The sequence below is a fragment of the Musca domestica genome, unplaced genomic scaffold (assembly GCF_030504385.1).
Source record: "Musca domestica strain aabys unplaced genomic scaffold, Musca_domestica.polishedcontigs.V.1.1 26, whole genome shotgun sequence".
Classification (NCBI taxonomy): Eukaryota; Metazoa; Arthropoda; class Insecta; order Diptera; family Muscidae; genus Musca; species Musca domestica.
The window spans coordinates 11,850,152-11,876,807 of NW_026712283.1; the positions used below are offsets into that span (position 1 = coordinate 11,850,152).

At 35.6% G+C, this 26,656-nt stretch overlaps 2 protein-coding genes across 2 annotated transcripts in view; both read right to left on the minus strand.

The window, feature by feature from the left end:
* Positions 1 to 26,656, minus strand: part of LOC101900098 (WW domain-binding protein 4) — a 117,661-nt gene that overhangs the window by 24,359 nt on the left and 66,646 nt on the right. The window lies entirely within an intron of this gene.
* The window catches only part of LOC101900272 (calmodulin-lysine N-methyltransferase), a 58,498-nt gene continuing 32,083 nt past the window's right edge, over positions 242 to 26,656 (minus strand). Inside the window, exon 2 of the mRNA XM_020037555.2 lies at positions 242 to 4,715. Coding sequence (XP_019893114.1) covers positions 3,012 to 4,487 — 1,476 coding nt within the window. The 5' untranslated portion in view covers positions 4,488 to 4,715 and the 3' untranslated portion in view covers positions 242 to 3,011. The remainder of the gene's footprint in view (positions 4,716 to 26,656) is intronic.

Sequence of the window (26,656 nt, forward strand, 5' to 3'; positions counted from 1 at the left end):
TTTTTTTTTTTTTTTTTTTTTTTTTTTTCATTTAAATTTCTAAATATATAATTATTTTTAGTGGTTTATATTTAATTATGTACTATGTAGTCGTATTTATCCGCTGAATGTGTCTCTTAAGTTTGTTATGGCGTTTTTATTCTCTGCTCTACTAATTTTCGATTTTCTAGCTGTCATCTAATTGAGTTGATTTTTTTTTTCAGATAAATTTAATAAGATATTGATTGATTGTTTGGTTCGAATTGTTGTTTCTATTTTTAATTTAGTTGTTTTTAGTTTGTATTATTTAATTATCATTGAATAGAACTAAAGTATAATAATAAATTTGTTTTAGTCTTTTCTTATTATCATGTTTCTTTTGTTTCGCGGTTTATATACATTTACAAGAATGCTTAGGAGTACGATAATTCGGAAATCAGAAAAATATATAATGAAATAAAAAAAACAGTTCTTAAATGAATTATTAATTAAGTATTAAATATTAAGTAACAATATAAATTTTTATTGGAAAAAAATGTCTTCAATACAGATGAATCTAAAGCTGTTATACTTTTATCATGGGGGGTTTTCTAGGGTCATCATGGTGACAGGCAGTGGAGGGGGGTAGAGGGGGACAAGAACCAAATCAAGATCTAGTTGTAAGACATCTCCAATAAGGTTTATAGAAGACCACTGACAGGATAGAAAATCGTCAGTGGTCTCCTATAGATAAAATACCTTCAAAAGGACTCCTAAGTATAGAAAATCTTTAATAGATCTACTATAGATAGAAAACCTTTATCAGGTTTCTATGAGATGGAAGGTGTCCTTTGTGTTAGAAGACCTTTAACAGGTCTCCAATGGATCTTCTAAGAAGTCTGCTATAAAAAGAAGATCTTCAGCACGACTTTAGCAGACATCCTATGGATAGAAGATCTTCAACATATCTCCAATGAAAAGAAGCTCTTTAACAGGTCTTCTACAAATATGTCTCCTGTGGAAAGAACACCTTCAAAGTCTAGTTGTAATACATCTCCAACAAGGCATATAGAAGACCACTGACAGGATAGAAAATCACCAGTGGTCTCCCATAGATAAAATACCTTCAAAAGGACTCCTAAGGATAGAAGATCTTTAATAGATCTGCTATAGGTAGAAAACCTTTATCAGGTTTCTACGAGATGGAAGGTGTTCTTTGTGTTAGAAGACCTTAGGAGGTCTCCCACGGATCTTCTGAGAAGTCTGCTATAAAAAGAAGATCTTCAACAGGTCGGATATACCTTTAGCAGGCCTCCTATGGATAGAAGATCTTCAACATGTCTCCAGTGGAAAGAAGCCCTTTAACAGGTCTTCTACAAGTACGTCTCATGTGGAAATAAGACCTTCAAGGTCTAGTTGTAAGACATCTCAAATAAGGCATATAGAAGACCACTGACAGGATAGAAAATCGCCAGTGGTCTCTTATAGATGAAATACCTTCAAAAGGACTCCTAAGTATAGAATATCTTTAATAGATCTGCTATAGGTAGAAAACCTTTATCAGGTTTCTACGTAATGGAAGACAACACCAACAAAAGTCCCCTCCCTGAAAATAACATAACATTTTGTTTTAGGGCGAAAGTGTCAAAGAAAGTATGATTTTGGTGGCCATTGTGCGTTGGGAATAAAGCGAGGAACCTCATTTTGTAACCATTCTAGGGTCAACTTTAATTTTGTTTTTGTTTTTTTTTTTTTTTTTTTTTTTTTTTGATATACAATAAAAATTGAGATTTCTTTTCTTTGGAGGAGACTTATAGTGAAATTTGAGAAAAAAATGGGAATTTTCCAATAAACTTGTATGGAGTTCGAATTTAAGCCAAATTTATTTGTAAATTTCGGATGTAATTTTCTTAAAATCTATTAAGCCTAGATATATAGTTTATCTTTAGTTATTCTGTAGTGAAATTTTGTCTAAAATATTACTCCCTTTGACACTTTCGGCCTAAAAGGAACTTTAATAGCACTTCGAGGGGAAATGGATTTCAAAATAGAAATTTTATTCGTTTTTTTTTCTTTTGGCAACAAGAAAGCCTATGTTTTCTTGTTATATCGTGGAAATAGAGATTGCTTTTCTTTGACTTATAGTGAAATTGGATGGAGAATATTTTTCTCTTTAAAGTCCCTCTTCTAAAATGATGTTTTGTAGGAGAATTTTGCATAAACTCACATAAAGTGGGGCTTTCTCCCTAAAACATGGTATTTAATATTTCCGAATTTCTGGCGTTTAGGTTTGATTTAGACTTTTGACATACTCTAGAGCCTATAGTAGAATTGTATGAGAAATAATTTTGTAGAATATTTTGTCCTGCTACGATCCGGTTTAAAGGGAGTTTTCAATCATTTCTCGTAAAAAGGACCAAAAAGACCCATGTAATGACTCGCATGAGGGTTAAAATGTTCCATCAAAATAATCCTTGCATTGTTATCTGAAATATTGCCTCCGACACTATATACCTAAAATCTACGGGTTCCAATGAATTTTAATTCCGAATATTTGCAAAAAAAAAATCAGGAAAAGGGAGGATCTTGCCTCCATTATTTGGGTTTAGGTTCAGAGTAAATAGAAAACCTTCAACAGGTCTCTTAAGGATAGAATATCTCTAACAGCTGATTTTGCTCAGTATACCTAAATTTTACATTCCCTCCAAACAACCTACCCCCCACACATCTCCACCACATACTTCCTAACTTAAAAAAAAGAAAACAAAATTTGAAAAAAAAATTAAAATCTAAGCAACTAATTTTGATTGTAAAAAAGGTAATACACATTTTCAGATGATGCCTCCAGAGTATCATCCGCATAAATTAAAAAAAAAAATATTTAAGAGTGGAATTAATAAAAATGGAATTGTTGAAGTTATTAAACAAATTTTTTCTTGGTGTTGGTTTGCAGCTTCTACCAAAGAGGGGGATAAATAAAGCTATAACATGTGACTGCCAAGTCGGAGTAGGGGAAACTGGTCGGGCCTAGATTCGCAGGGAGGTTAAAGCACCTAAGAATCTTCATTATCATCGTCCTCTTTGCACACATCCATGGGCACAGCCAGTGACATATTGGCAGCATTGCCATTTCTCTCCATGGGAGGTTTGCGCAGGCGCAGCAACACCGGATAATGGAGATCAGCATCATACAGCGTCGAGTTCATCAGCTCCAAATGACGCTTCCATATGGTCTCATTGTAGCGCTGAGTTATGGATACCATAAAACCATGTTTGACAGACTCTTCAATGAATAGTGACATGGTTTTGCCACGTCTCGGGGCCATAACCAAGGCCTCACCATGCTGGGAGAGATAATACCATATGGTGTCCACCAAGGCACTGCGGGCCTCATCAAAGAACAGACAGTCGGCTGAGAGTATCACATCAAATTTTCCTGCCTCCGAAGGCGAACGACTTCCCCTCTCCTCCCATTTGAGGACCGAACATTTGGTGTAGCATGACATCTCATTGAGGCAAACAGTCTTCTTGACATTTTCCACCGACACCTCATTGCCATCGGTCAAATGGACCGCATAGGGTTTGGCATATTTCGATAGCATAAGTCCGGATAGGCAAGTGAAACCGCCGCCCAATTCCAATATCCATTTTCCATTATACGACTCCAGATCGGACAACACAAAAGCCGTCAAGGCCTCCTCGGAGGGCCAAACGCAAATATTGCCCGTATTATTGAAACCCATTAGATCCGTGGCCGTTAAATGGCGATCCATGTGATGGATATTCACAGTATACTCCTGCTGAGCTGTACCACTGCTCCCCGTGTCCAATATCACCTTGTATTTATACCAATTTTCCGCCTTTCCCAGATAATTTAAGGTACTATGATCTTCAAAGCTATCCTGGCGCAACAAATCGAAGGACTTGAAGCGTCGCACCGAGGCATTCTGTTCCGCAGCGCATTCTTCGCCCGACGACGAAACCGTCTCCTCGGAATCCTTGCGCAACACCTTGGCCAGAATCTTCCAACGTTTGCGGGCAGTGTTTTGGGTGACCGGTGTGGCTGGCGGTGTTAGAGGTAATACGGCTTTGATCACATCATCACATTTTACCGTTAGCGGTTGTAAATTTTGACTAGAATTGGAATTCATAATTATTGTACTATTGCGACTAGTGTTATCTACGGCATGGGCGGCCATGGTCTGGGTTGTGGTCTTTGCCACCTCTTCTTGTACGTTACGTTCTTGCCTTGCTAATGGTGGCGGCGGTGAGGGCGAAGGGGTTGGCGATGGCGATGGCGGTATCAGCGGCTGTTCTTTGGTTTTGTAAATTTTCGTTTGACAATTCTCTTTAATTGAATTTAGGGTATTATCAATGTCATAATCCCACATTATTGATATGGATGATAGTTGGGACTGGGACTGTTGTGGTTGTTGTTGTTGCTGTGCCTGCTGCTGCTGATGTCTTGCTTGTTGCTTTGTACTATTGTCCAACGCCACACCAGAATTTTGTACTGCTGATGTTGACATTGTTTTTGGGGTTTTGTTTCTAGAGATTCTTTTGATTTGTTTCTTAGATTTGAGGTTTTTGATATGGCGTTTTTTTTTTCAGAGTAGAGAGTAAGAGAGAGGGGGAGAGTGAGTGAGAGCTCAGCAATACTCTTTAAGGTCCATTGATAGTTGGGGTGGAATTAAGTAGTGATTGTGGTCCGAATGTAACAAATTGAAGAATTTGGGTGAAAAATTATTTGTACCAACCTGGAAAGAGACAGAAATGGAAACATTTTAGTTAGTTAATCGATTTAATAAACATTAAAAATAATAGTTTTTTAATATTTTTAAAATTAAAAGAGTAACTTATGGTATTTTGGAGGATATCATCATTGACAAATTTTTGTTCCATATTACAGCGTTTGACGTAGATAACCTTGAAAAAGGAATTTTTGCAGTGTCCTTGAATATTGGCCTACTAGTTTCAAAATCCAAAAATAGTCTTAAAAATTCAAAAATATAGGTAGTGTAGTTCTTCAAAATATTCTTAAAAAATATTATCTTTGAAAAAGTATTCTTTGAAAATCCACGTTTGTAATTCTGATGGTTCTTGAAAAAATATTCTCTTTGGAAAATACACGAACATTGGCCTAACAGTCCCTGAAAAAATATTCTTTAAAGATCTTTAAAAAAATTACAAATATTCTTAAAATATCCAAGAATATTAGTCCTCTAGACCTTGAAAAATCCAAGTTTGATAATCTGATGGTTCCTGATACTCTTTGGAAAATTCACGAATATTGACTTACTATTCCTTGAAGAAATATTCTTAAAAATATCCAAAAAAAATATCATCAACAATCCTAGTTTGTTGCTCTGATGGTTCTTGAAAAAATATTCCTTGAAAAATCCACGAAAATAGGTCAAATAGTCCTTGAAAAAAATCTTTACAAAATCCAAAAATATTCGCAAAAAAACTACAAGAATATAAGACGTCTAGTCCTTGAAAAATCCACGAATATAGGCCAAATAATCCTTGAAAAAAATTATTAAAAAATCCAAAAATATGCATAAAAACTCCAAGAATATAAGACCTCTAGTTCTTGAAAAATATTCTTTGGAAAATCCACGAATATAGGTCAAATAGTCCTTAAAAATCCTTAAAAATATCCAAAAATATGCATAAAAACTCCAAGAATATAAGACCTCTGGTCCTTAAAAAATATTCTTTGAAAAATCCACGAATATAGGTCAAATAGAAAAAAATCCTTAAAAATCCAAAAATATTCCTAAAAAAACTCCAAGAATATAAGATGTCTAGTCCTTGAAAAATATTCTTTGGAAAATCCACGAATATAGGCCAAATAGTCCCTGAAAAAAAATCCTTAAAAAATCCAAAAATATTCCCAAAAAACTCCAGGAATGTACGACCTCTAGCCCTTGAAAAATATTCTTTGGAAAATCCACGAATATAGGCCAAATAGTCCTTGAAGAAGATCCTAAAAAAATCCAGAATTATTCTTAAAAAAATTTCAAGAATATAAGAAGTCTAGTCCTTGAAAATATTCTTAAAATAAATCCAAGAATATTGCTCGTCAAATCCTTGAAAAATTTTCTTAACAAATCCAAACAAATAACAAAATTATTGGTCTGTTGGTACTTGAAAACATTTTCTGTAAAAATCTTCGATTATTTTCTTTTCGTCCTTAAACCAAAACCAAAAGATCTTTAAAAAATCCAAGAGCATAGGTTGTCTCGTACGTGAAAAAAAATCTTTAAAAAATCAGCGATTATTGGTTCTTTAAAAAATCCTCAAGGGCTAGTCCTTGTAAAAATATTTTAAAAAAAAATCCAAGACTTTTGGTCTATTGGTCCTTGAAAAAAATCTTCTTTAGATATTCCATAATCGAGGTCCTTTAAAAAATATTTTCTTTAAAAAGCCGCGTCTGTTGGTCCTTGAAAAAATATTCTTTAAAAAGCCTCGTTTTGCGGTCTGTTGATTCTTAAACAAATATTTTTTAATGAATCCAAAATTGCTGGTTAGTTGGTCTCTGAAAAAATATTCATCAAAAAAATGCTCAATCCTGGTCCTGCTTAATTTGGATAACTAGAATTTGCTATCACTGTACATTCCGATATCGTGGATAAACTTTTAAGTCCATTTGTATAAAACGGATAATTTATTTAGCTAATTCGGATAAAGAGGATACGCTAAGTATCACACATTTGATTAACGTGGATAAGCTTTTAAGACCATTTGGATAATGTGGATAGCGTATTTAGCTCTTTCGGATAACGAGGATAAGTTAGTTACATTATTTGGATAATGTAGATAAGCTTTTTCAAATTATTTGCACCATTCGAATGGCATGGAGAACCCATTTGGATAATGTATTTTCGTCATTTGAATAGCGTGAATAACCGATTTACATAATTTGGATAACGTGGATAGCATATTTAATGCATTTGAATGACGTGTATAACGTTACTACCTAATTTGGATAATGTAGATAACCCATTTTTTTTTTTGATAACCTGTATAACCTATTTACTTAATTTGGATAACGGATAAAGGATGAAATATTTCATTCATTTGGATAACGTAGATAATTTACTGCATTTGCATAACGTGGATAAGCTAATTACCAACTTTTGGATAACGAGGACAACCAAGATACATCATTTGCATAACGTGAATAAGCTTTCTAGATCATTCGGATAATACGGATAACCTATTTACTTCATTTGGATATCGTGGGTAACCAATTTACTTCACCTAAATAAAGTGGATTACATATTTAATTCACTTGGATAACTTGAATAATGTATTTATATCACTTGGATAACGTGGATAATCTATTTACTACATTTGGATAACGTGGATAACCTATTTACTACATTTGGATAATGTGGATAACCTATTTACTTCATTTGGATAACGTGGATAACTTATTAACTTTGTTAAGATAACGTGGGTAATCTATTTACCTCATTTGGTTAGATTGGATAACCTGGATAACCTAACTACATTATTTGGATAACGTGGATAACCTATTTACTTCATTTAGATAACACGGATAATCTATTTGTTTCATTCGGATAACGCGGATAAGCTAATTACTTCATTTGGATAACGTGGATAACCTATTTACTTCATTTAGATAACACGGATAATCTATTTGTTTCATTCGGATAACGCGGATAAGCTAATTACTTCATTTGGATAACGTGGATAACCTATTTTCTTTGTTTAAAAAACGTGAATAATTTATTTACTTCACGTGGATAACCTATTTTCTTTGTTCGGATAACGTGGATAAACTCTTTTCTTCATTTGGATAAAGTAGATAATGAATTTACTGCATTAGGATAACGTGAATATCCTATTTACTACATATGGATAAAGTGAGTATCCTATTTACAGAATTTGGATAACGTGGATAAAGCATTTTCGTCACTTGGATAAAGTAGATAACCTATTTACTGCATTTAGATAACCTGGATATCCTATTAAGTTCATTTAAATAATGTAGATAATGCATTTACTTCATTTGGATAGCATGGATAACCGATTTGCGTCATTTGGATAATGTGGATAACAAATTTAATTTATTTGGATAACGTGGACAATGTATTTTCGTCATTTAGATAATGTGGATAACCTATTTAATTCGTTTGAATAATGTGGATAACCTATCTACTTTATTTGGATAACGTGGATAACTTATTTACTTCAATTGAATAACAAGGATAATACAGTTACTCCAATTGGATAACGTGGATAGTCTATAGACATCATTTGGATAAGGTAGATAGCCTATTTACTTCACTTGGACAACGTAGATAATGCAGTTACTTCATTTGGGTAAAGTGGATAATGCAGTCACTCTATATAGATCAAGTAGATAATGTGGATAATGCAGTTTCATCATTTGGATAACATATTTAGTTCATTTCGATAAGGACTACATCATTTGGATAAAAAGGATAATTGATTAAGACAAGGAGGATAACTTATTAGTCTAATCTGGGTAAAATGGATAAATTATTTACGTTATCTGAATAACTAAATTATGTTATGTGTATTATGCGGACCTGGATATCGAGAATAACTTATTTATGTTATCTGAAAAATATGGATAACTTATTTACAACATATGGATAATGTGGATAAATTATTTACGTTATCTGCGCAACGCGTATAACTTATCCGGATCAAATGGATAACTTGTCACGATAACTGAATAATGAAGTGAGATTATAAACCTCATCTGGATAGATGGATAAATAATATAACATAAAGATAATTTATATTTTTTTTTATCTGGATAACGAGGATAATTTCTTTACGCTATCCTCATAAGGTGGATATGTTACTTATATATCGCGGATAACAAATTCGCGTTATCCAAATAGTTTGGATAACTTATCTACGTTACTTACGTTAACAGGATATCGTCTAATTAATTTTGCGTTATTTGGATAATACGGATAACATATTAAAGTTTATTATTGGATAATATGGATAACTTATTTACGTTTTCTGGATAACATACTTTATTCGGATAACACTAAAAATGTATTTCCTCCGCTGGGTTGACCCAAAATCAGATTTTCCCTCTCAACATTTTAACCTCATGTCTTTACAAAAGATTACTTAATCCTGCATCGACGAACTAAAATGAATGACCAACATAGAAATGTAAACGCCACAATTACCCCACTCTTAAAACACATCATTCACGATTAATTAATGAAAAATTTCACTTAAAAATGAATGTGTCCCCCTCTCTCCCCTCTCTCTTTCTCTCTCACGGCACTCTGGCGAATTGACATCAAATTAAATTTTAAGGCCCTGCAAATTCTTGATGTGGACGCCAAGTGGCCCCAAATAAAATCACTGCAACCAACAGAGGCAGCAGTACTTAGTTGTATTGGTAGTATGAATAGAAAGAGCAACAATAGCAACAACAACAACATGAACTGCAATTATACAAGCAAGAACAAAGGCAGCAGTTGCAACTGCTTGTGCCACAAACAAAAACATTGGCAGGCGTAGTGTGCCTCTTTGTAAATGCCACAACAGCAGCAAAACGACAACAAGCCAAAAAGTACAATGTGGCAAATAGTCGGAGGAACTGACTGACCGACCGACCGACCGACATGACGTCCAATGACATCTTTGGCCCAAAGACAAATTTTCACAAATTTCGAACAGCGCCAAAGCCAACGTCAAACCAAAAGAACAAACAGCCAGAAACAGCCAAAGGAACAAGACGACGAAGATGATGATGATGAAGAGTTGGAAGAAGAAGAGTTATGTTTGGCAACATTTTGTTGCATTGCTACCAACAATAAATCTTTTGATATTTCTTTCGTTAAAAGCTAAAACACAAAAAGCCAGAAGAAGTGGAAACACCATCAATAGAAGAGAACAACAAAACAAATGTGTATAAAAACCGAAAATATATATTTGTATATATGTATATGTATATATACATCTAACTCTATCTGTATACTTATGTACAAAAATTGCATGTGCAACTGCTGTCTGCAGTTGCCTTCAAATAAAAAAAAATGTTGTAAAACTTGTAAAAATCTATTGCCAACTTTTTCATCATCATCGGCATGCAATCAGCCAAAAAATGGCAATGGAAGCAGAACAAAAAATCAATGATCATTCTTTTTTAAAAAATATGAAAAATTGTTTGAAAATAAATAAAAAGGGTGAGAGGATGGTTATATAGATAAGTAATGTAGGTTTTCAGTACGAATGTTACTTCAAATAATACATCATTTTCTGATTAACTGGTCTCGGTTATTTAAGCCACCTGAAGTAGAAATTTATAGAACGGAAATAGCATCAAATAGGAATGGAATAGCATGGAATAGGAAATAGCATCAAATTTTAGAATAAGTTTTGATAAGTTCGAATTGGTAACCTTTGACACGAATTATGGCCTTCAAGCGGCCAATAAAACCGTCAAACGCTGCCCGAATGTTGCTCTGCGGTATTTTGGCCCATTTCCGGCGAAGCACTTGCTTGGGGTGATAGACACGTTGATATTTTTTAGTGCCAATCTTGCTTTCCAAAATACTCCAGACACAATAGTCCAACGGATTGGTATCCGGAGATTTTGGTGGCCATTGTGCGCTGGAAATGAAGCGAGCAACCTCATTTTGTAACCATTCTTGGGGGCGCGTGCTGAGTGCGATGGTGCTGAGTCCTGTTGGGATGTCCAAGGTCTTTAAAACACCCTCCAGAATATTTTCGTGATAATATTCGGCATTTATTCTGATGCCACGGTCGATTAATACGAGCGGAGAGCGACCATCGGCTTTTATGGCGGCCCACACCATCACCATGGCCAGCGCTTAAGTTCTGGTGGCCAACCGAGGGTGCACATTTTCAGCTGACCTCTGTGGCAAGAAAACACGATCATTTTGTTTGTTTACAAACTGCTGGACAACGAATGTTTTCTTCACCACTTTCGGCCAAGCGAAACAACTCTTTAGCTCTTTTGAGTCTATCTTCTTTCTGTTGCGGTGTAAGTTCTTGCACCTTTCGGAATTTCAATGGCTTTACCCCGAACTCATTTTTCAATATTTTCCGAATGGAATGTTGCGATATGATCAGCTCACGAGCCATTTTCGGCCACTGCGACTCGGGTTTCGATCAAGTCGCTTCTTTACTTTTCGAACCATTTCTGCTGATGTTGCTCTTTTCTTCCGTCCATCATCATGATACGAGCCACAAAAGATCTATTCACATTTAAATGCTGGAGTGCTCTAACGATAGCCACTTGTGGTTTTCCAGTCAAATATAAAAAAATCACACTATCACGCTTGAATTCCATAACGAATAACCCTTTTTTCTAGAAAATTCTCACCAAAATGCTTTTCTACGCCTGTAAACAAAGTCGGACGAATGGTTTAGAAATGACAGCAGTCTGAAGTTGGTTGCAGTTTTTTCATCTCACCCTGTAAATATATATGTTATCCAAATGTTGCAAATAACTTATCCACATTATCCGAGTGCTGCAAATAACATATCCACATTATCCAAAATATGCAGACATTTTTTTAAAGTTATTAAAATGTTGTAGATAAATTATCCAAGTTATCCAGATGTTGTTGATAACTCATCCACGGCATCTAAATCTTGAAGATAAATTATCCATGGCATCTAAATCTTGAAGATAAATTATCCACGTTATCCAAATGTCGTAGATAACTTATCAACGTTATCCAAATGTTATGAATAACTTATCCACGTTATCCGAATGTTGCATATAATTTACCCACGTTACCCAAACTTTGTAGATAACTTATCCAAGTTAACCATATGTTGTAAATAACTTATCCACGTTATCCACGTTATCAAAATGTTGTAAATAAAATATCCACGGTTTCTTAATCTTATAGATAAATTATCTACGTTATTCAAATCTTGTCCACACTCTTGTGGATTACATATCCTCTTTATCCAAATCCTGTATATAACTTATCCATGCTATTCAAATCTCGTAGATAATTAATCCACATTATCCAAAAGTTGTATTTAACTTATCCACATTTTTTTCATTTTGTAAATAATTTATCCACGTTATCAAAATGTTGTTAATTACTTATTCATGCTACCGAAAAATGTAGATAACTTATCTACGTTATCTAAATGTTGTAATTAACTAATCCATGTTACACAAATCTTGTACATAACATATCCTCGTTATCCGAAAGTTGTAGAAAAATTATCCATGTTATCCGAATGTTAGAGATAACTTATCCATGTTATCCGAATGCTGTAAATAATATATCCTCGTTATCCAGATGTTGTTAATAATTTATCCACGTTATCCAAAAGTTGAAGATAATTTATCCACGTTTACTGAATGTTGTAGATAACTTATCTACCTTATCCAAATGTTGTACATAACTTATCGCCGATGTCCAAAAGTTGTAGATAACTTATAAACGTTATCCGAATGTTGTAGATAACTTATCCATGTTATCCTAATGTTGTAAATAAATCATCCACGTTATCCAAATGTTCTAAATAACTTATCCACGTTATCCAAATGCTGTAGAAAACTTATTCACCTTGTCCAAATAATATTTGTAATATCCTACTGTTATAAATTACTTATCCACGCTCTCCAAATGCGGATAAATTTCCAAATTATCTAAAAACGTTTACACATTATCCATGTAAACCCAATAATGTAGCAAAACTAATCCACTTTATTCAAATAATTTAAATATATTTTCCGCATTATCCAAATAAATTAGATGTATTATCCAATATATCTTCGCGTAAGCCTTGTTCGACGAACCCGCTTACCAATATCATATTCTTGCTGAAACTAAAAGTATTTATTCCCACTTTGGAAAAGCAACACCGCCTCGCACCCAAAGTTACCTACATGTTTTGAAACTCTACGGCTTACGAATCAGTCAATAACGATTGTATAAATTTCAGTAATTTTCATATCTTTAAAGTACGAATTTCTAAAAACTTGGCCCAATCGTAATGCACTAATCCAAGAGCGATTTTTTGCAAATTTGTAATGCTTTATCCCCCGTATATCGTTCAATGTATGTTGTATCTTTTACTGTTTTTCGTACATTTTAGGTACGAATTTTTGAAAATCCTGAAATATTTCACAACTTAGTACCAAAATTGATTGCATGCTAATTTTTCAGGTTTTAATTCTTGTTTTAGCTCAATAAGAATGGTGTACCATTTTGTACCTCTCAGTACTTTTCGTATCCTTTAGGTACGAATTTCTAAAAATTTTATCATATCCCACATGCCTATACCAAATACCACCCCTTATGCCAAATTTTCGTATCCTTTAGGTACAAATTTCTAAAATTTCCATCATATCTCACCCGCTGGCATCAACTTTCCCCTCTCATACCAAATTTTCTAAGTTCTAGTTGTTATCGTTCGTAATCAACAAAGCTGTACCATTTTGTCCCATTTAGTACCCCTTCTGCCGTGTTCTTTCTTTCAACACGTTTAATACCCTTGAAATACGATTTTCCAAAAATCCAATTCTATATGACTTCTTTACACCAAAATTGACCTTCAAGCCCATTTTCAAAATTCCAGTTTAATCCGCTTTTCGTGGACGTTGATCATTTAGCAAGTCAATCGCCTTAGTTGTTTTTTAAATATATAAATTAAAAACAAAATTTTTAATCTCAATCGCATCCCTCACCCTGCATCATTACAGGCCACACGAATTGCAACAGCGGACGAGCGTTGCCTTAAATTTGGCGTAAATAAGTGATGCTATATTTAATCAGATACTTATGTATGTCTTTATGTGGGACGACTATGTAGTCCGTGGTTGTTGTTGTTGTCATTTCCTTGGTCTTGGGCAACTATGCAAAAAATAAAACAAAATAAATGAGCATGCAATTTGAATATAATATTCAAAATTTCTTTATAATATAACGAAATAACAAAAAAAATATGAAAACACTTATCATCGCTTATATAAGTTCATTGGCATTGTTGGTGGGCAGAAAGGAAATGACGGCACGGCACGGCGACAGCCACCAGCAGCAATGACGACGACGACAACGGTCGATGCTCATTCGAGACATGTTGTGTCGCTCATTAAAATTTCAGAAGAACAGCAGCGAGAATGTTTCCCCCTCCTTCCTCCCTCCTCCCACAACAAAATATGCAATGGGACATTTATTACAAAAATAATTTAAAATAAGTGACAATTTTGTTATTAATTTTAATTATTAATATTTTTATTTACAACGAAATTATGAAAATGTACTATGTCGGCCATTTCCGTTCAAGGATTTCATAATTGTGCCGTGAGGACATTGATTGAAACGCGTTGTGTGCGATTGCAAGAAAATTCTCACCAACTGGCGAAATGACGTAGGTGGAAAAACGAACAAGGGTCGTTATAAATAAATAATTTTATAATTGAATTTAATTGACATTTTGAAATTTTCATTTGAATACACGTTGTAGAATGTAAAGGAATTCTCACAATTAAATTTCATAAAGGTAGGAGAGGCTAAGTATTTTCTTCCTGCAACGAATTAAAATGGAATAGACATGGGAAAAAATTATCTATTTTCTGGGGCTAGAATTTGTTTGGCCTCCTCACCGCAATATATTGAAGCAAAGAGGGTACACGGAACTTCGTACCTAAAATTACTCCATCTGAAATCCATTGAAGTGTTTTACAAGAAAATATATAAAAACTCAAAACACTGTTCTTTAATATATTCGCCGTTCTAAATGGGGTATATCGGATATTATAAATAAATCAGCTATAATTCAATATTTCAAGCTCTTGATATGGGTGGTATTATTACGGCTACATAACAGCCTTGCGAACCCAAATTTCTTTTTCTACAATTCGATAGAATATAAATAAGAGTACAGATTTACTCATTTTCACTTGGGAGCGAAACTTGCTCGCGAGCAAGATTGCTCAAAGAGTAAGAGTTTTTTTACGGAGTCCACTCTTCACTTTTTTCTTTTGTGTGGTAGCACTCCCCAGTCACTCCTTTTTGAAAAAAGAGAGTGGGAGCAGAATCGCTCAAAATAGAGCTCAATTGCTCAAAAAGCGTCAGGGTGAGATAAGAAAACTGCAACAAAGTCAAACGCCATAATTGTTTCAAATTTGGTATTTGAAGTTCGTAATGGGTACTACAGCCTATGACAGGAGATTGTCTTAGCAGGTCCACGTCTTCGTATAGCCCCCATATAACGGTACCCCCCCATATTCGTTGTTTTGATGAATTTAAGCTACATTATTACCGATTTTTTTTAAAGTTTCGCATTTGAATATTGTAATGGCTTATGACAAATGTTTGCAGGTCCAGATGTATACAGACCCTAAAAATAACAGCCACATTAGGTATTTTTAAGATTTTAAAGGAATTTTTAACGAATTGTATTGTTTTTGACAATTGACAAATTCTATCCTAATGGTTGGGGGTATTCAAAGTTCGATCCGGCCGAACTTACAGCTTTTTTACTTGTTTTTTTTTTTTTTTTTTAATTCTATTAAATGAAAGCAAAATAGGTCGGCAATAGCATCAAATTTTAGAATAAGTTTAAATTTGTTCGGATTGGGACGAATTATGGCCTTCAAACGGCCAATGAAACTGTCACACTCTGCCCTAATTTTGCTCTGCGGTATTTTGGCCCATTCCCGGTGAAGTGTTTGCTTGAGGTGATCGACACTTTGGTATTTTTTAATGCGAACCTTCCCTACCAAAATACTCCAGACACAAAAGTCCAACGGATTGGTATCCGGAGATTTTGTTGGCCATTGTGTACTGGAAATGAAGCGAGGAACCTCATTTTGTAACCATTCTTAGGTAGAGCGTGCTGAGTCCTGTTGGAATGTCCAAGGTCTGCGGCCAAAATGTTTGTGTGTCCAAGATATTTTCGCGATAATATTCAGCATTTATTTTATTATTTTTGTTATCTGTTATGGCGGCCCACACCATCACCATGACCGGTGCTTGAGTTCTTCTGGTGATCAGCCGAAGGTGCACATTTTCAGCTGACCTCTTTGGCAAGACAAAAACACGATCATTTTGTTTGTTTACAAACTGCTGGACAACGAATGTTTTCTCATTGGAGATAACTAAATTCGGCAGTTCACCACTTTCGGCCAAGCGAAGCAACGCTTTAGCTCTTTTGAGTCTATTTTCTTTCTGTTGCGGTGTAAGTTCTTGCACTTTTTGGAATTTCAATGGCTCTACCCCGAGATCATTTTTCAATATTTGCGGAATGGAATATTGCGATATGTTCAGCTCACGGGCCATTTATCGGCCACTGCGACGCGGGTTGCGATCAAGTCACTTCTTTACTTTTCGAACCATTTCTGCTGATGTTGCTGTTTTCTTCCGTCCATCTTCTTGATGTCGGGCTACGCTACCAGTATCACGGCATCGAGCGATGGTACGAGCAATTTTGAGAGAGAAGTCATTCTTCTATTGAAATATAGCCATTTCGATCTTTGGACGTATTCTTTATATAGGAAGCCCTTGATGGTTCCATTTTTAAAGCTCTTCAAAAAATAAACTTAAAATGTCTTATTTTCTTCGAAGATATATGAGGACTTTTGTGTATAGAAAACCATTTAGACGTCTGATTTCCCGTTGAAACCCCTAAGGGTTTTTCCTTTCTTAGACGGCATCTAAGAAGGTCTCCCAAAGGACTTACATCGACAGGTCTTCGCTTCCATGAAGACATTTCCATGAACTTCTATTTCTATGGAAAGAAGCCCTTTGTTTCTTTCATAAGAAGATGATTTGAAGGGATTTTAAAGAAAAGAACAATGAAAATATTTTATAAAAAGATCTCCTTAAAAGAATAAAGAAAATTCTGCAAATTTTGTAGAAGACTAGATGACATTTTAGCAAAAGATCTTTTCCCTTTTTTTTTGCGAAATTTTGCTATTTTTTCCTCTCCTCCTTCTCCAATTGTATTCCAGCAATTGCACACACCATTTCATCTTGGAAACATTTAATAAATCCAATTATAATTAACGCATTAAAAATTGTTAACAGAACTAATTTGATTGCATTGAAGCAAATTATGCTACATGTCCATATTGCCAACTACAATAAGAATGGGAATGGGAACGGGACCACAACAGACAGTCAGCCAGCCAGAGCTGTGAGCTGTTTGTGAGGTAAACAATTATTATTCTTCCCGTCACCCTTACTTTTAGTTTCAATTTCATGCTGTGTTTAGAAAAAATAGAAAAATGTGATTTTCTCGGAAAGAATATTTCCAGTCCCTCATATCAAGGTCAGTTTATAGCACCCTACAATGGGGTATAAAGTTCATACATTCCAAAATTTTTCCATACAAATAAATACCATTAAGAGGTCCTCCATTTTCGGAGACCACAAAAATGTATTTTTATTTATAGAATACCTAAAGAAGGTCTTCCATCTAAGACTGAATTGAAAGAGATTGGTCTCCAGGATTACATAGTGTAGCCCATCACACAGTCGGTATTGAGAACAAAAACCTCATTCCTTGTGCATATCTGCATAAATAGTTTAGTAAGACAATTTTTCCTTGGCCTCCTTGCCATTTGGTCTACTTTGGTTTTCGATTCCAATGGATGATGACCAAACCCAGTGCCGGGCATTCTTAAATGGAACAAAAAAAAATATAATAAAAAAACTGTTCTGCAGACTGTTTTTTTAGCACATTCGCTCTTAGTTATGAACATTTATTCCGATCATAATGTGGTGTTTGCCTGTCCGTCCGTCCGAGTGTCTACTTGTCTTTTGGCCACAATCTGTCTGTCCGTCTGTCTGTCCACAATCTGACGTATTTACTGCATAAAGATAAAAAGCCAAGTGCTAAAAATATATTAAAAAAAAAATTACTAACTGGGTGCGAACGTGCGTGTTTGAGAAGATATGCCGGCCAGAATCATAACAACAACAACAACATAGAAGCAATGTTTATATTTTTCTAAAGATATATTTTGAGTATCTTGAGGGGAATTAAAAAAGATAAATTATGGTATTTTAGTTTCGAATCATTTATGCTAAAACATCTGTAGTTGTCATAAATTATTGGAGAGGAGAAGGGATTCTATGAGGTATTCTATACAAATGCGGGGTCTTCTATTCTATAGAAGACCTTCTATTTACCTGTGCAATAAATAGTAATAATAATAGCTACGAGGATTATTATTAATGGTTTATCTCGAAATATTGGGGTTCCTTTATTTGTGGTCAAGGCTATAAAAAAGACCTAGAAACGTTGGCCAAAGAATCTAAAACGCTTTTTAGGGACTGATCTACAATCCGAGTGATCTTGAATCCACTTAGAATCGTGATCTTAAATCCACAGTCTGTCCAATATCCAGTGCGGAAAAATTGGAAAATTGCAGCGATTTCGGAAAAAGTGCAAACATTTATTCCAGAGGTAGTTATTTGTTCCCTGATTCCGGGAAAGTATGTTCTTGGAGGGTCGGATATATGAACCAAAAATCCGAGTTCAAGACCCGGGTTAGATCCGGATGATTTGAAAGCTAATGAAAATTCGGGAAAAAATCGGGAGCTATACCTAAAATATCGATCTTTTTCTAAAATCCCCCAAAAGTCACAATATGCCAGATTATAGTTGGCACTATAACCTTTCCAAAATGCTACGATATGTGCTATTATCTTTCCCGGTTCCAGAGATATGTAATATCGGACAGCTCGATTCTGTTCATTTTTTCTAAATTGTAAACCGTTTCGGCTGGGACTTTAGATTTTCGCTTCTGGGTATGTCCGGCTTCGCGATCCAAAATTTTTCTTATTTTGATGCTGTTTTAAGAGCCGGCCTTAGGCCGAAGCTTGAGATATTCTCCTCTGGGTATGTCCAACACCCGCTGCGCCAAGTAGAATTTTTTATCCTTCGGGGTCAAAGCTCAATATCTCTGGTTCCAACAAATGTAATACAGGGTGAGATGAAAAAACTGCAACCAACTTCAGACTGCTGACAATTATAAGCCACACGTCCGACAGCTGTTAAAATTTTTCCAGTGACAGCTCATTATATTGTTTACAAGCGAACAAACGGATTTTGGTGAGAATTTTCCAGAAAAAAAGTTATTCGTATTGGAATTCAGGCTTGCTGTGTGATTTCTTTATATTTGGCTGGAAACCCACAATTGGCTATCGTTAGAGCACTCCAGCATTTGAATGTGAATTAATCTTTTGTGTCTCGTACCATTGCTCTTTACCGTGATACTGGTAGCATAGCCCAACGTCAAGAAAGTGGACGGAAGAAAACAGGAACATAAGCAGAAATGGTTCGAAAAGTAAAGAAGCGACATGACCGAAACCCGCGTCGTAGTGGACGAAAAATGGCTCGTGAGCTGAACATATCGCAATATTCCATTCGGCCAATAGTGAAAAATGAGCTCGGGGTAAAGCCATTGAAATTCCAAAAAGTGCAAGAACTTATACCGCAACAGAAAGTAAATAGACTCAAAAAAGCTAAAGAGTTGCGTCGCTTGGCCAAAATGGTGATCTGCGAATTTGAGTTTCTCCGATGACAAAACATTCGTTGTCCAGCAGTTTGTAAACAAACAGAATGATCGTGTTTACTTGCCAAAGAGGTCAGCTGAAAGTGTGCACCTTCGGTTGGCCACCAGAACTCAATCGACGGCCATGGTGATGGTGTGGGCCGCCATAACAGCTGATGGTCGCTCTCCGCTCGTATTAATCGATCAGAATAAATGCCGAATATAAAAGCGAAAATAGTCTGGAGGGTGTATTAAAGCCTTGGGCACGCAAACATTTTGGCCGCAGACCTTGGACATTCCAACAGGTCTTAGCACCATCGCACTCAGCACGCGCCACCCATGAATGGTTATAAAATCAGGTTCCTCGCTTCGTTTCCAGCGCACAATGGCCATCAAAAGCTCCGGATACCAATCCGTTAGACTATTGTGTCTTGAGTATTTTGGAAAGCAAGATTGGAACTAAAAAATACCAAAAAGTCGATCACCTCAAGCAAGCGTTTCGCCGGGAATAGGCCAAAATACCGCCGAGCAAACTTCGCGCAGCGTGTGAGGGTTTCATTGGCCGTTTGAAGGCCATAATTCGTCCCAAAGGTGATCAATTCAAACAAATCTTAACTTATTCTAAAATTTGATGCTATTTCCGACATTTTTTTGCTTTCATTCAATAAAATTTAAAAAAAAAAAAAATAACCAAAATCTCCGGATACCAATCCGTAGGACTATTGTGTCTTTAGTATTTTGGAAAGCAAGGTTGGAACTAAAAAATACCAAAGTGTCGATCACCTCAAGCAAGCTTTTCGCCGGGAATGGGCCAAAATACGGCCGAGCAACATTCGGGCAGCGTGTGACAGTTTCATTGGCCGTTTAAAGGTCTTAATTCCTGGCAAAGGTGACCAATTCAAACCAATCTAAACTTATTCTAAAATTTGATGCTATTTCTGACATTTTTTGCTTCCATTCAAAAAAATTTAAAAAAATCACCAAAATCTCCGGGTAACAATCCGTAGGATCATTGGAAAGCAAGGTTGGCACTAAAAAATACCAAAGTGTCGATCACCTCAAGTAAGCGCTACGCCGGGAATGGGCCAAAATACCGCCGAGCAACATTCGGGCAGCGTGTGACGGTTTCATTGGCCGCTTGAAGTCCTTAATTCGTGGCAAAGGTGACCAATTCGAACAAATCTAAACTTATTCTTAATTTGATGCTATTTCCTACATTTTTTGCTTTCATTCAATAAAATTTAAGGAAAATATGTAAAAATTATGGCGTTTGACTTTGTTGCAGTTTTTTTCTTACCCTGTATTTTTTACCGGAATTGCTTCAAATTTCGTATCTGAAGTTCGTAATTGATACTATAACCTAAGGCAGAAAATTCTCAATGCAGGTCCACGACTTCGTATAGCCCACATATAACAGTACTTGCCTTTATTGGGTATTTTTATGGTATTAGCGACATTATTCTCCGGAAATTCTTTTTAAATTTCGTATTTAAAGTTCGGAATCGGTACTATAGCCTATGACAAAAAATACTTATGCAGGTCGTCGTCTTCGTATAGCCCCCATATAACATATTTTTTTCAACGGGTATTTTTCTACGATTTTTTAATGTTAAAGTCCCTTCCAAATGGTGGACGGTATTAAAAGTTCGGCCCGGCCAAACTTATGTGCAAGGTAACCAAATTAAAGGGGCCAAGTTTTCCCTTTACTGCTAACAATATGAGGATTTTCTTGGTTAAACATTTTGGTGTTATATATACCCCGAAAACCAAGCGATACCTTCTAATTTCTTTCATAGAAGACCTCGAAGAGCCCTTCCTTTCATAGACGACTTTTTAAAAAGTGTTCTAACTATGGAAGATCTCTAAAGGCTTTTTTTCCAAGGAAGGCCTTTGAAATAATGCTATTGAAGATAATCTGGAAATGTTTTCTATAGATAGAAGCCCTGTTAGAGGTGTTGGCTATTTTGGACTTGCAAACGTTTTTACATCGGGTAATTCACCTGGTGCTTTCAGTGGCAGAAATAAATGTTCCTCTGTTTACCCAACATTAATCTGACACCTCATTACCAAGGTTGAAAATTCTAACCATAATTCCTCACATTAGATAATTTTGATTTTTTATTTATTTTTTTTGTGCAAATTAATATCTCACCGAGATAATGAATCATAAAATTTCGCCAGACCAAAATTTGGGAACGCGCCATAAATTCTATTTCGCCTGGAAGATATATGTTTTGTTTCTTCTGTTGAAAGAGGCTGTATACATAGATCAAAAATTATGAGAAAAACAAAATATTTAGATAAGAAAAAGTAATCAAATCCCACTCTCGAGGAAAATAATAAATTTGCAAAAGATGTTGTATGGCTACGACATTTGAGAAGATCATGATGACGACCAGCCGCCGGTCTAGGCGGGTGATAAGCAGCAGCGATGTTCATCACAATTCTAATTCAAACAAAAGACGATGGCTGTTGATATTTCTTATCGCATTTGTTTTTGGCTTGCGCCAAATACAAATTCGACTAATGCCATTGTTTTTGTTGTCTCGCATTATCAGCTAATGTACAACAACAGCAAAAAATATCGGGCTTTTTCTGACCAAAAAAAAAAAAAAAGAATTCATCACCCCCGTCATTGAAAAATTATCATTTTGTGGTTTCACAAAAAAAAAAAAAATTGTTTTCATTGATAATTCGCTGGATTCCAAATTTTTTCCCAATTGTTGTTGTTGGTATATGGGTAATTTTTTCTCCACCTCCTCATCGGTTCGCTTACATTGTTGTTGTTATTGTTTATACAAGCGAATGCGATGGCTATGCTGATGGTTTTGGTTACTGTTCGCTTGTGGTTGTTTGAAAATAATTAAAAATTTTGTTCGCGTGTCAAGAATCAATGCCAATTTTTAGCAAATTTTACCCGGCATGGAGGTGGGTGTGTGCGGGTGCCGATATCGGAAAGGGGTGCGTATGCCTGTGCGTATTTTTGTTCGCAACCAACCTCAATGATTATTTTCCAAGCACATGGAAAATGCTATTTCATTAAATGGTCAGCCAAATGGGCAACAATTCGGGAGAAATAGGCAAATTGTGCGACAGTGGGGCCAAAAGTCAAATGGAGGGCTTAGACGAAGCATTCTGTTATAAGATACCTAAGAGGTCTCCTATGAATATCAGACTTTGGGAAGATATATAATACGTATTTAAAAAAAGTCTTTTAATTTTTTTAAAAAGTCTTTAAAAGTCTTTTAACCTTGTAGACCCTAGAAGATATTGTATCTTAAGAAGGCCCATTGAAAAACTTGTAACAGAAGAAGTCCTGAGGAGGTATTCTATCTTTCGGTGATTCATAGGAGGTTTTCTATCTTTAGTAGACTCTGAAGAGATTACCCATCCATTACAGATCCATAGAAGGTATTTTAGCTATACACGACCCTCAGGAGGAATTCTATTTTTGAAAATCTCTAGGTTGTATATAAAGAAGAAAAGGTCTAAAGAGGTTTTCCCATCCATGAAAGACCCATAGAAGGACTTCTAGCTATATACGACCCTCAGGAGGATGTCTATCTTTGAAAATCTCTAGGAATCTCTAGGAAAGACTCTGAGATGCCTTATACTTACAACAAACCGTGAGAAGTTCCTGAATATATAGAATACTCTTAGGAGATGTTCTCTCCATAGAAGCCTAAACAATACCCCTCGAAAAGCTTCTGTCAATACAAGACCTTTAGGAAATCTTATACATCGTACAAGAGACACTTAGTGAATTTTTGTCTTTACAAGACCCTAAGTAGCCTTGTATTTCTAGAATGCCATATGGAGGATGTATCTATAGATAAACCTTGGCAGATTTTCTCTGTAAAAGACTGTTCGAAAGACTTCCATCTAAAGAAGATTTTAAGAGGGATCAGAAGAACCTTTAAAGCTTTTTCGGTTACACAACACACCTTTCTTCTATGAAAGACCCCTAGGTGGTGTTCCATTTATAGAAGAGCCTCAGAAGGACTTCTATCTATAGAAAACCCTTGGAGGTCTTGAACATTCCCCAATGGTCTCCCTTCTATAAAAAATCCCTCCAAAGATTTTCGTTATACAGAAGACACTTTGAACTTTCTATAAGATTTGAAGACACTTGGGTGGCCGGTCCTTAGGACGTCTTTTTTTTTTAGAAAAATCTTCTCCATAAAAGACCATTCTCTTTCCATAGAAGATAGTACGTTTTTTTTTAAACAGAAGATCTGTACAAAGACCTTTTGTAAGACTCGTACCAGCTCTGCAGTCTATAAAAGACCATTTAGGAGGTATTTTATCCAGAGCTCAGATTTGCTCATTTTCTCACTCTTTTGTTTTGTGTAGGAGCACTGCTGAGTCACTCCAATTTGAAAAATTAGAGTGGGAGCACACGATATGCCAAATTTAGTATTTTTCGGGTACTATATAGTCCGAATTTTCAAACCCAGCTCCTTATTTAAACATTTCGCCCTCACAGTGATCCTTATACCAAAACTCACAATACGGATACCTTCGGAAGGTTTTTTTCTATAAAAGTTTTTATACACTCCACCATGGAAAGGAGGGCATATTAAATTTGTCACAAAAGTATCTCCGGATATTCGGTTTATTGACGGTTTTAGTCACAATTTTCCACGGATTTCTCTAAAAATTGGAATTTGTAGTTCGTAATGGCTTCTATAGGTTCAAGATTTCAAAAAGCCACCAAACAACAACCGATGATCCTAGCCACATTTTTACGGTGTTTCGCATTTGATTCTTAAGAATTGCAATAACAATAACAATTCTTGTTGTAAAAAATTGTCCCCGCTTTGATATGGCCCCCATATAACGATTCGGCCCACTTTATTTTATTTTAAGATGTTGGAGGAAACTCAAAATTCGCCCCGCCGAACTTAATATTGTTTCCTTTATATGTGTGCATTAGTCCTTTAGAAACTTATCTAAAGGTTCTCCAACCACTGTTAATCAACCACTCCCTGTCCCGTTACAACCCCAACCACAAGTCATTCTTTCTCATACCACGACTACATATGCTTCAGCTAAAAATAAAACCAAAACAATAATTACTCATTGCTGCCACCGACAAAAAAAAAAAAACAACTAAAATCCATCACCTCCCCTCCCTCTACACCCCCCGCTGTCAGAAACTGCCCAACCTCTGAATATCCAGCCACAAACATTTCGTGTGTGTGTTGCATACAACAAGGAATGTCAACGCAATTCACACACACCGCCGTTGTTGTTATTGTTGCTACTGCTGCTCCTCTGCCATTGTCCAAAAATAATGAGCAACTTGTGAATTTGTCGCTAATTACTTTCGTTTACGGTCCTCAAGGAAGGCACACCTGTTTTTATTTTCTATTCCTCATGTCTATTTGTGGGCTATAAATAACTCGACGTTTTTGCTGTTGTAGTTTTTCACTTTCCAAAGATCGACCGCTAAGTTTGTGGCAAACGGCTAAGAAGGAAAAGTAAACTTTATGATCGGATATGTGGGCGGGTAGGTGTTGTAAAATTTTGTAGTTTAGGAATTAATTTAGGAAATAGACTCATTGTGAACTCATAGATTTTCTGTTTATAGAGAGCATGAGGTCAATACAATTTTTATACCCTTCATATACATAGTATGGAGGGTATATTAAGTTTGTCCATCCGTTTGTAGCTCATCGAAATAACAATTTAAGACCCAAGAGAGTATATATGTTCTCGATCAATGTAAAATTCTAAATCGATTCAGATATGTCCGTCCGACCGTCTATTATAATCATGCCAGACTCAAAACGTCATGTGATAGGAAACTAAAATTTTGCACACATTTGTCCTTTGTCTGCAATCAGGTCATGTTCGAAGATGAGCCATATCGGTCAACGTTTTCGTATAGCCAGCAATTTTTACCTCCATATTCCGTACTTCGACGATTTTAGCCACACTTTCTAACGAAATAATTTAAAATTCGGTATTAAGTGTTTGTAATGGGATCTTTGGCTGTATAAATTCAATTTTTCCAATAGCCCCCATATAATTGTACCTCCCGATATTCAGAATTTTGACGATTTTAGCCACATTTTCTCGCGCAATGAAATTTGGTATTAGAAATTTGTAATGGGTTCTACCTCATATGTCACAATTTTCCTCATATAGGTCCAAGTTTTCCTATGGCCCCAATATAAAGGTATCACTCGACATTCCGAGTTTTGACGATTTTAGCCAGATTTTCTAACGGAATAACATAAAAATTGTAATGGATTCAACCTCATGTGGCACAATTTTGTTCATATAGGTCCACGTTTTTCTACTTGCCAAATTGTGGAGAGTTACGAAGCTCGACCAGGCCGAATTTAACTGTTTTGTCACTTGTTTCTAAATTAAACCTTTCTTCCGCTTAGTGAACAAAAGGTCTATACTAAATATATGGGCTACACAAACTTGACGAATAGGTTAATAAAATACGTCTTTATTTCTCAGAATAAATTTCAGACCCCTATATTGATTGATTTAAAATCTCGCCGGCAAGTCAATATTTTTTGAGAATTTTATGAAAATTGAATGTGATCTGCGTTCAGTCGGGGGGTAATTTAGTGTTTATACTCTAAGCCCTTAGACTAAAATGGTATATATCATTTGATACGGCCAAAATGTGCTTCATAGAAATATTGGTTTTAGACCCTGGGTCTCTTTGGACCAAATCCGTTTCAGGACATTTGCAGTCGATTTAGGGATGTCCGTCCGTCCGTCTGTCTCTCTGTCTGCTGGCAGGTGCGCACGATAACTCTCGAAGGGAGTATCCGATTCCATCCAAACTTGCAACACCGTAATATTATCAAACTTTGATTGACTTCGAAGATGGACAATGTCGGTCCACTACTTCGGGTATCTACCTCACAAAAGGTCAAAATTTTCGTAGAAAATAATTTACCTCATAGAACAAGACAGTATCATCCAATTTTGTATAATCTTTGTAAATCCAAATATTTTTGCCAGTGCTACGAAAATGGACAATATCAGTTCACACCAACATGTACCTCCTCCACAAAGGGGTCAAATTTTGAATAATTATATCTTTCACAAAATGCGAAAATAGCATCAGATTGTCTTAAAATTTCACACATGCCAACATTCGGGTAACTACCCCACAACGGGTCAAAATGTTGATTA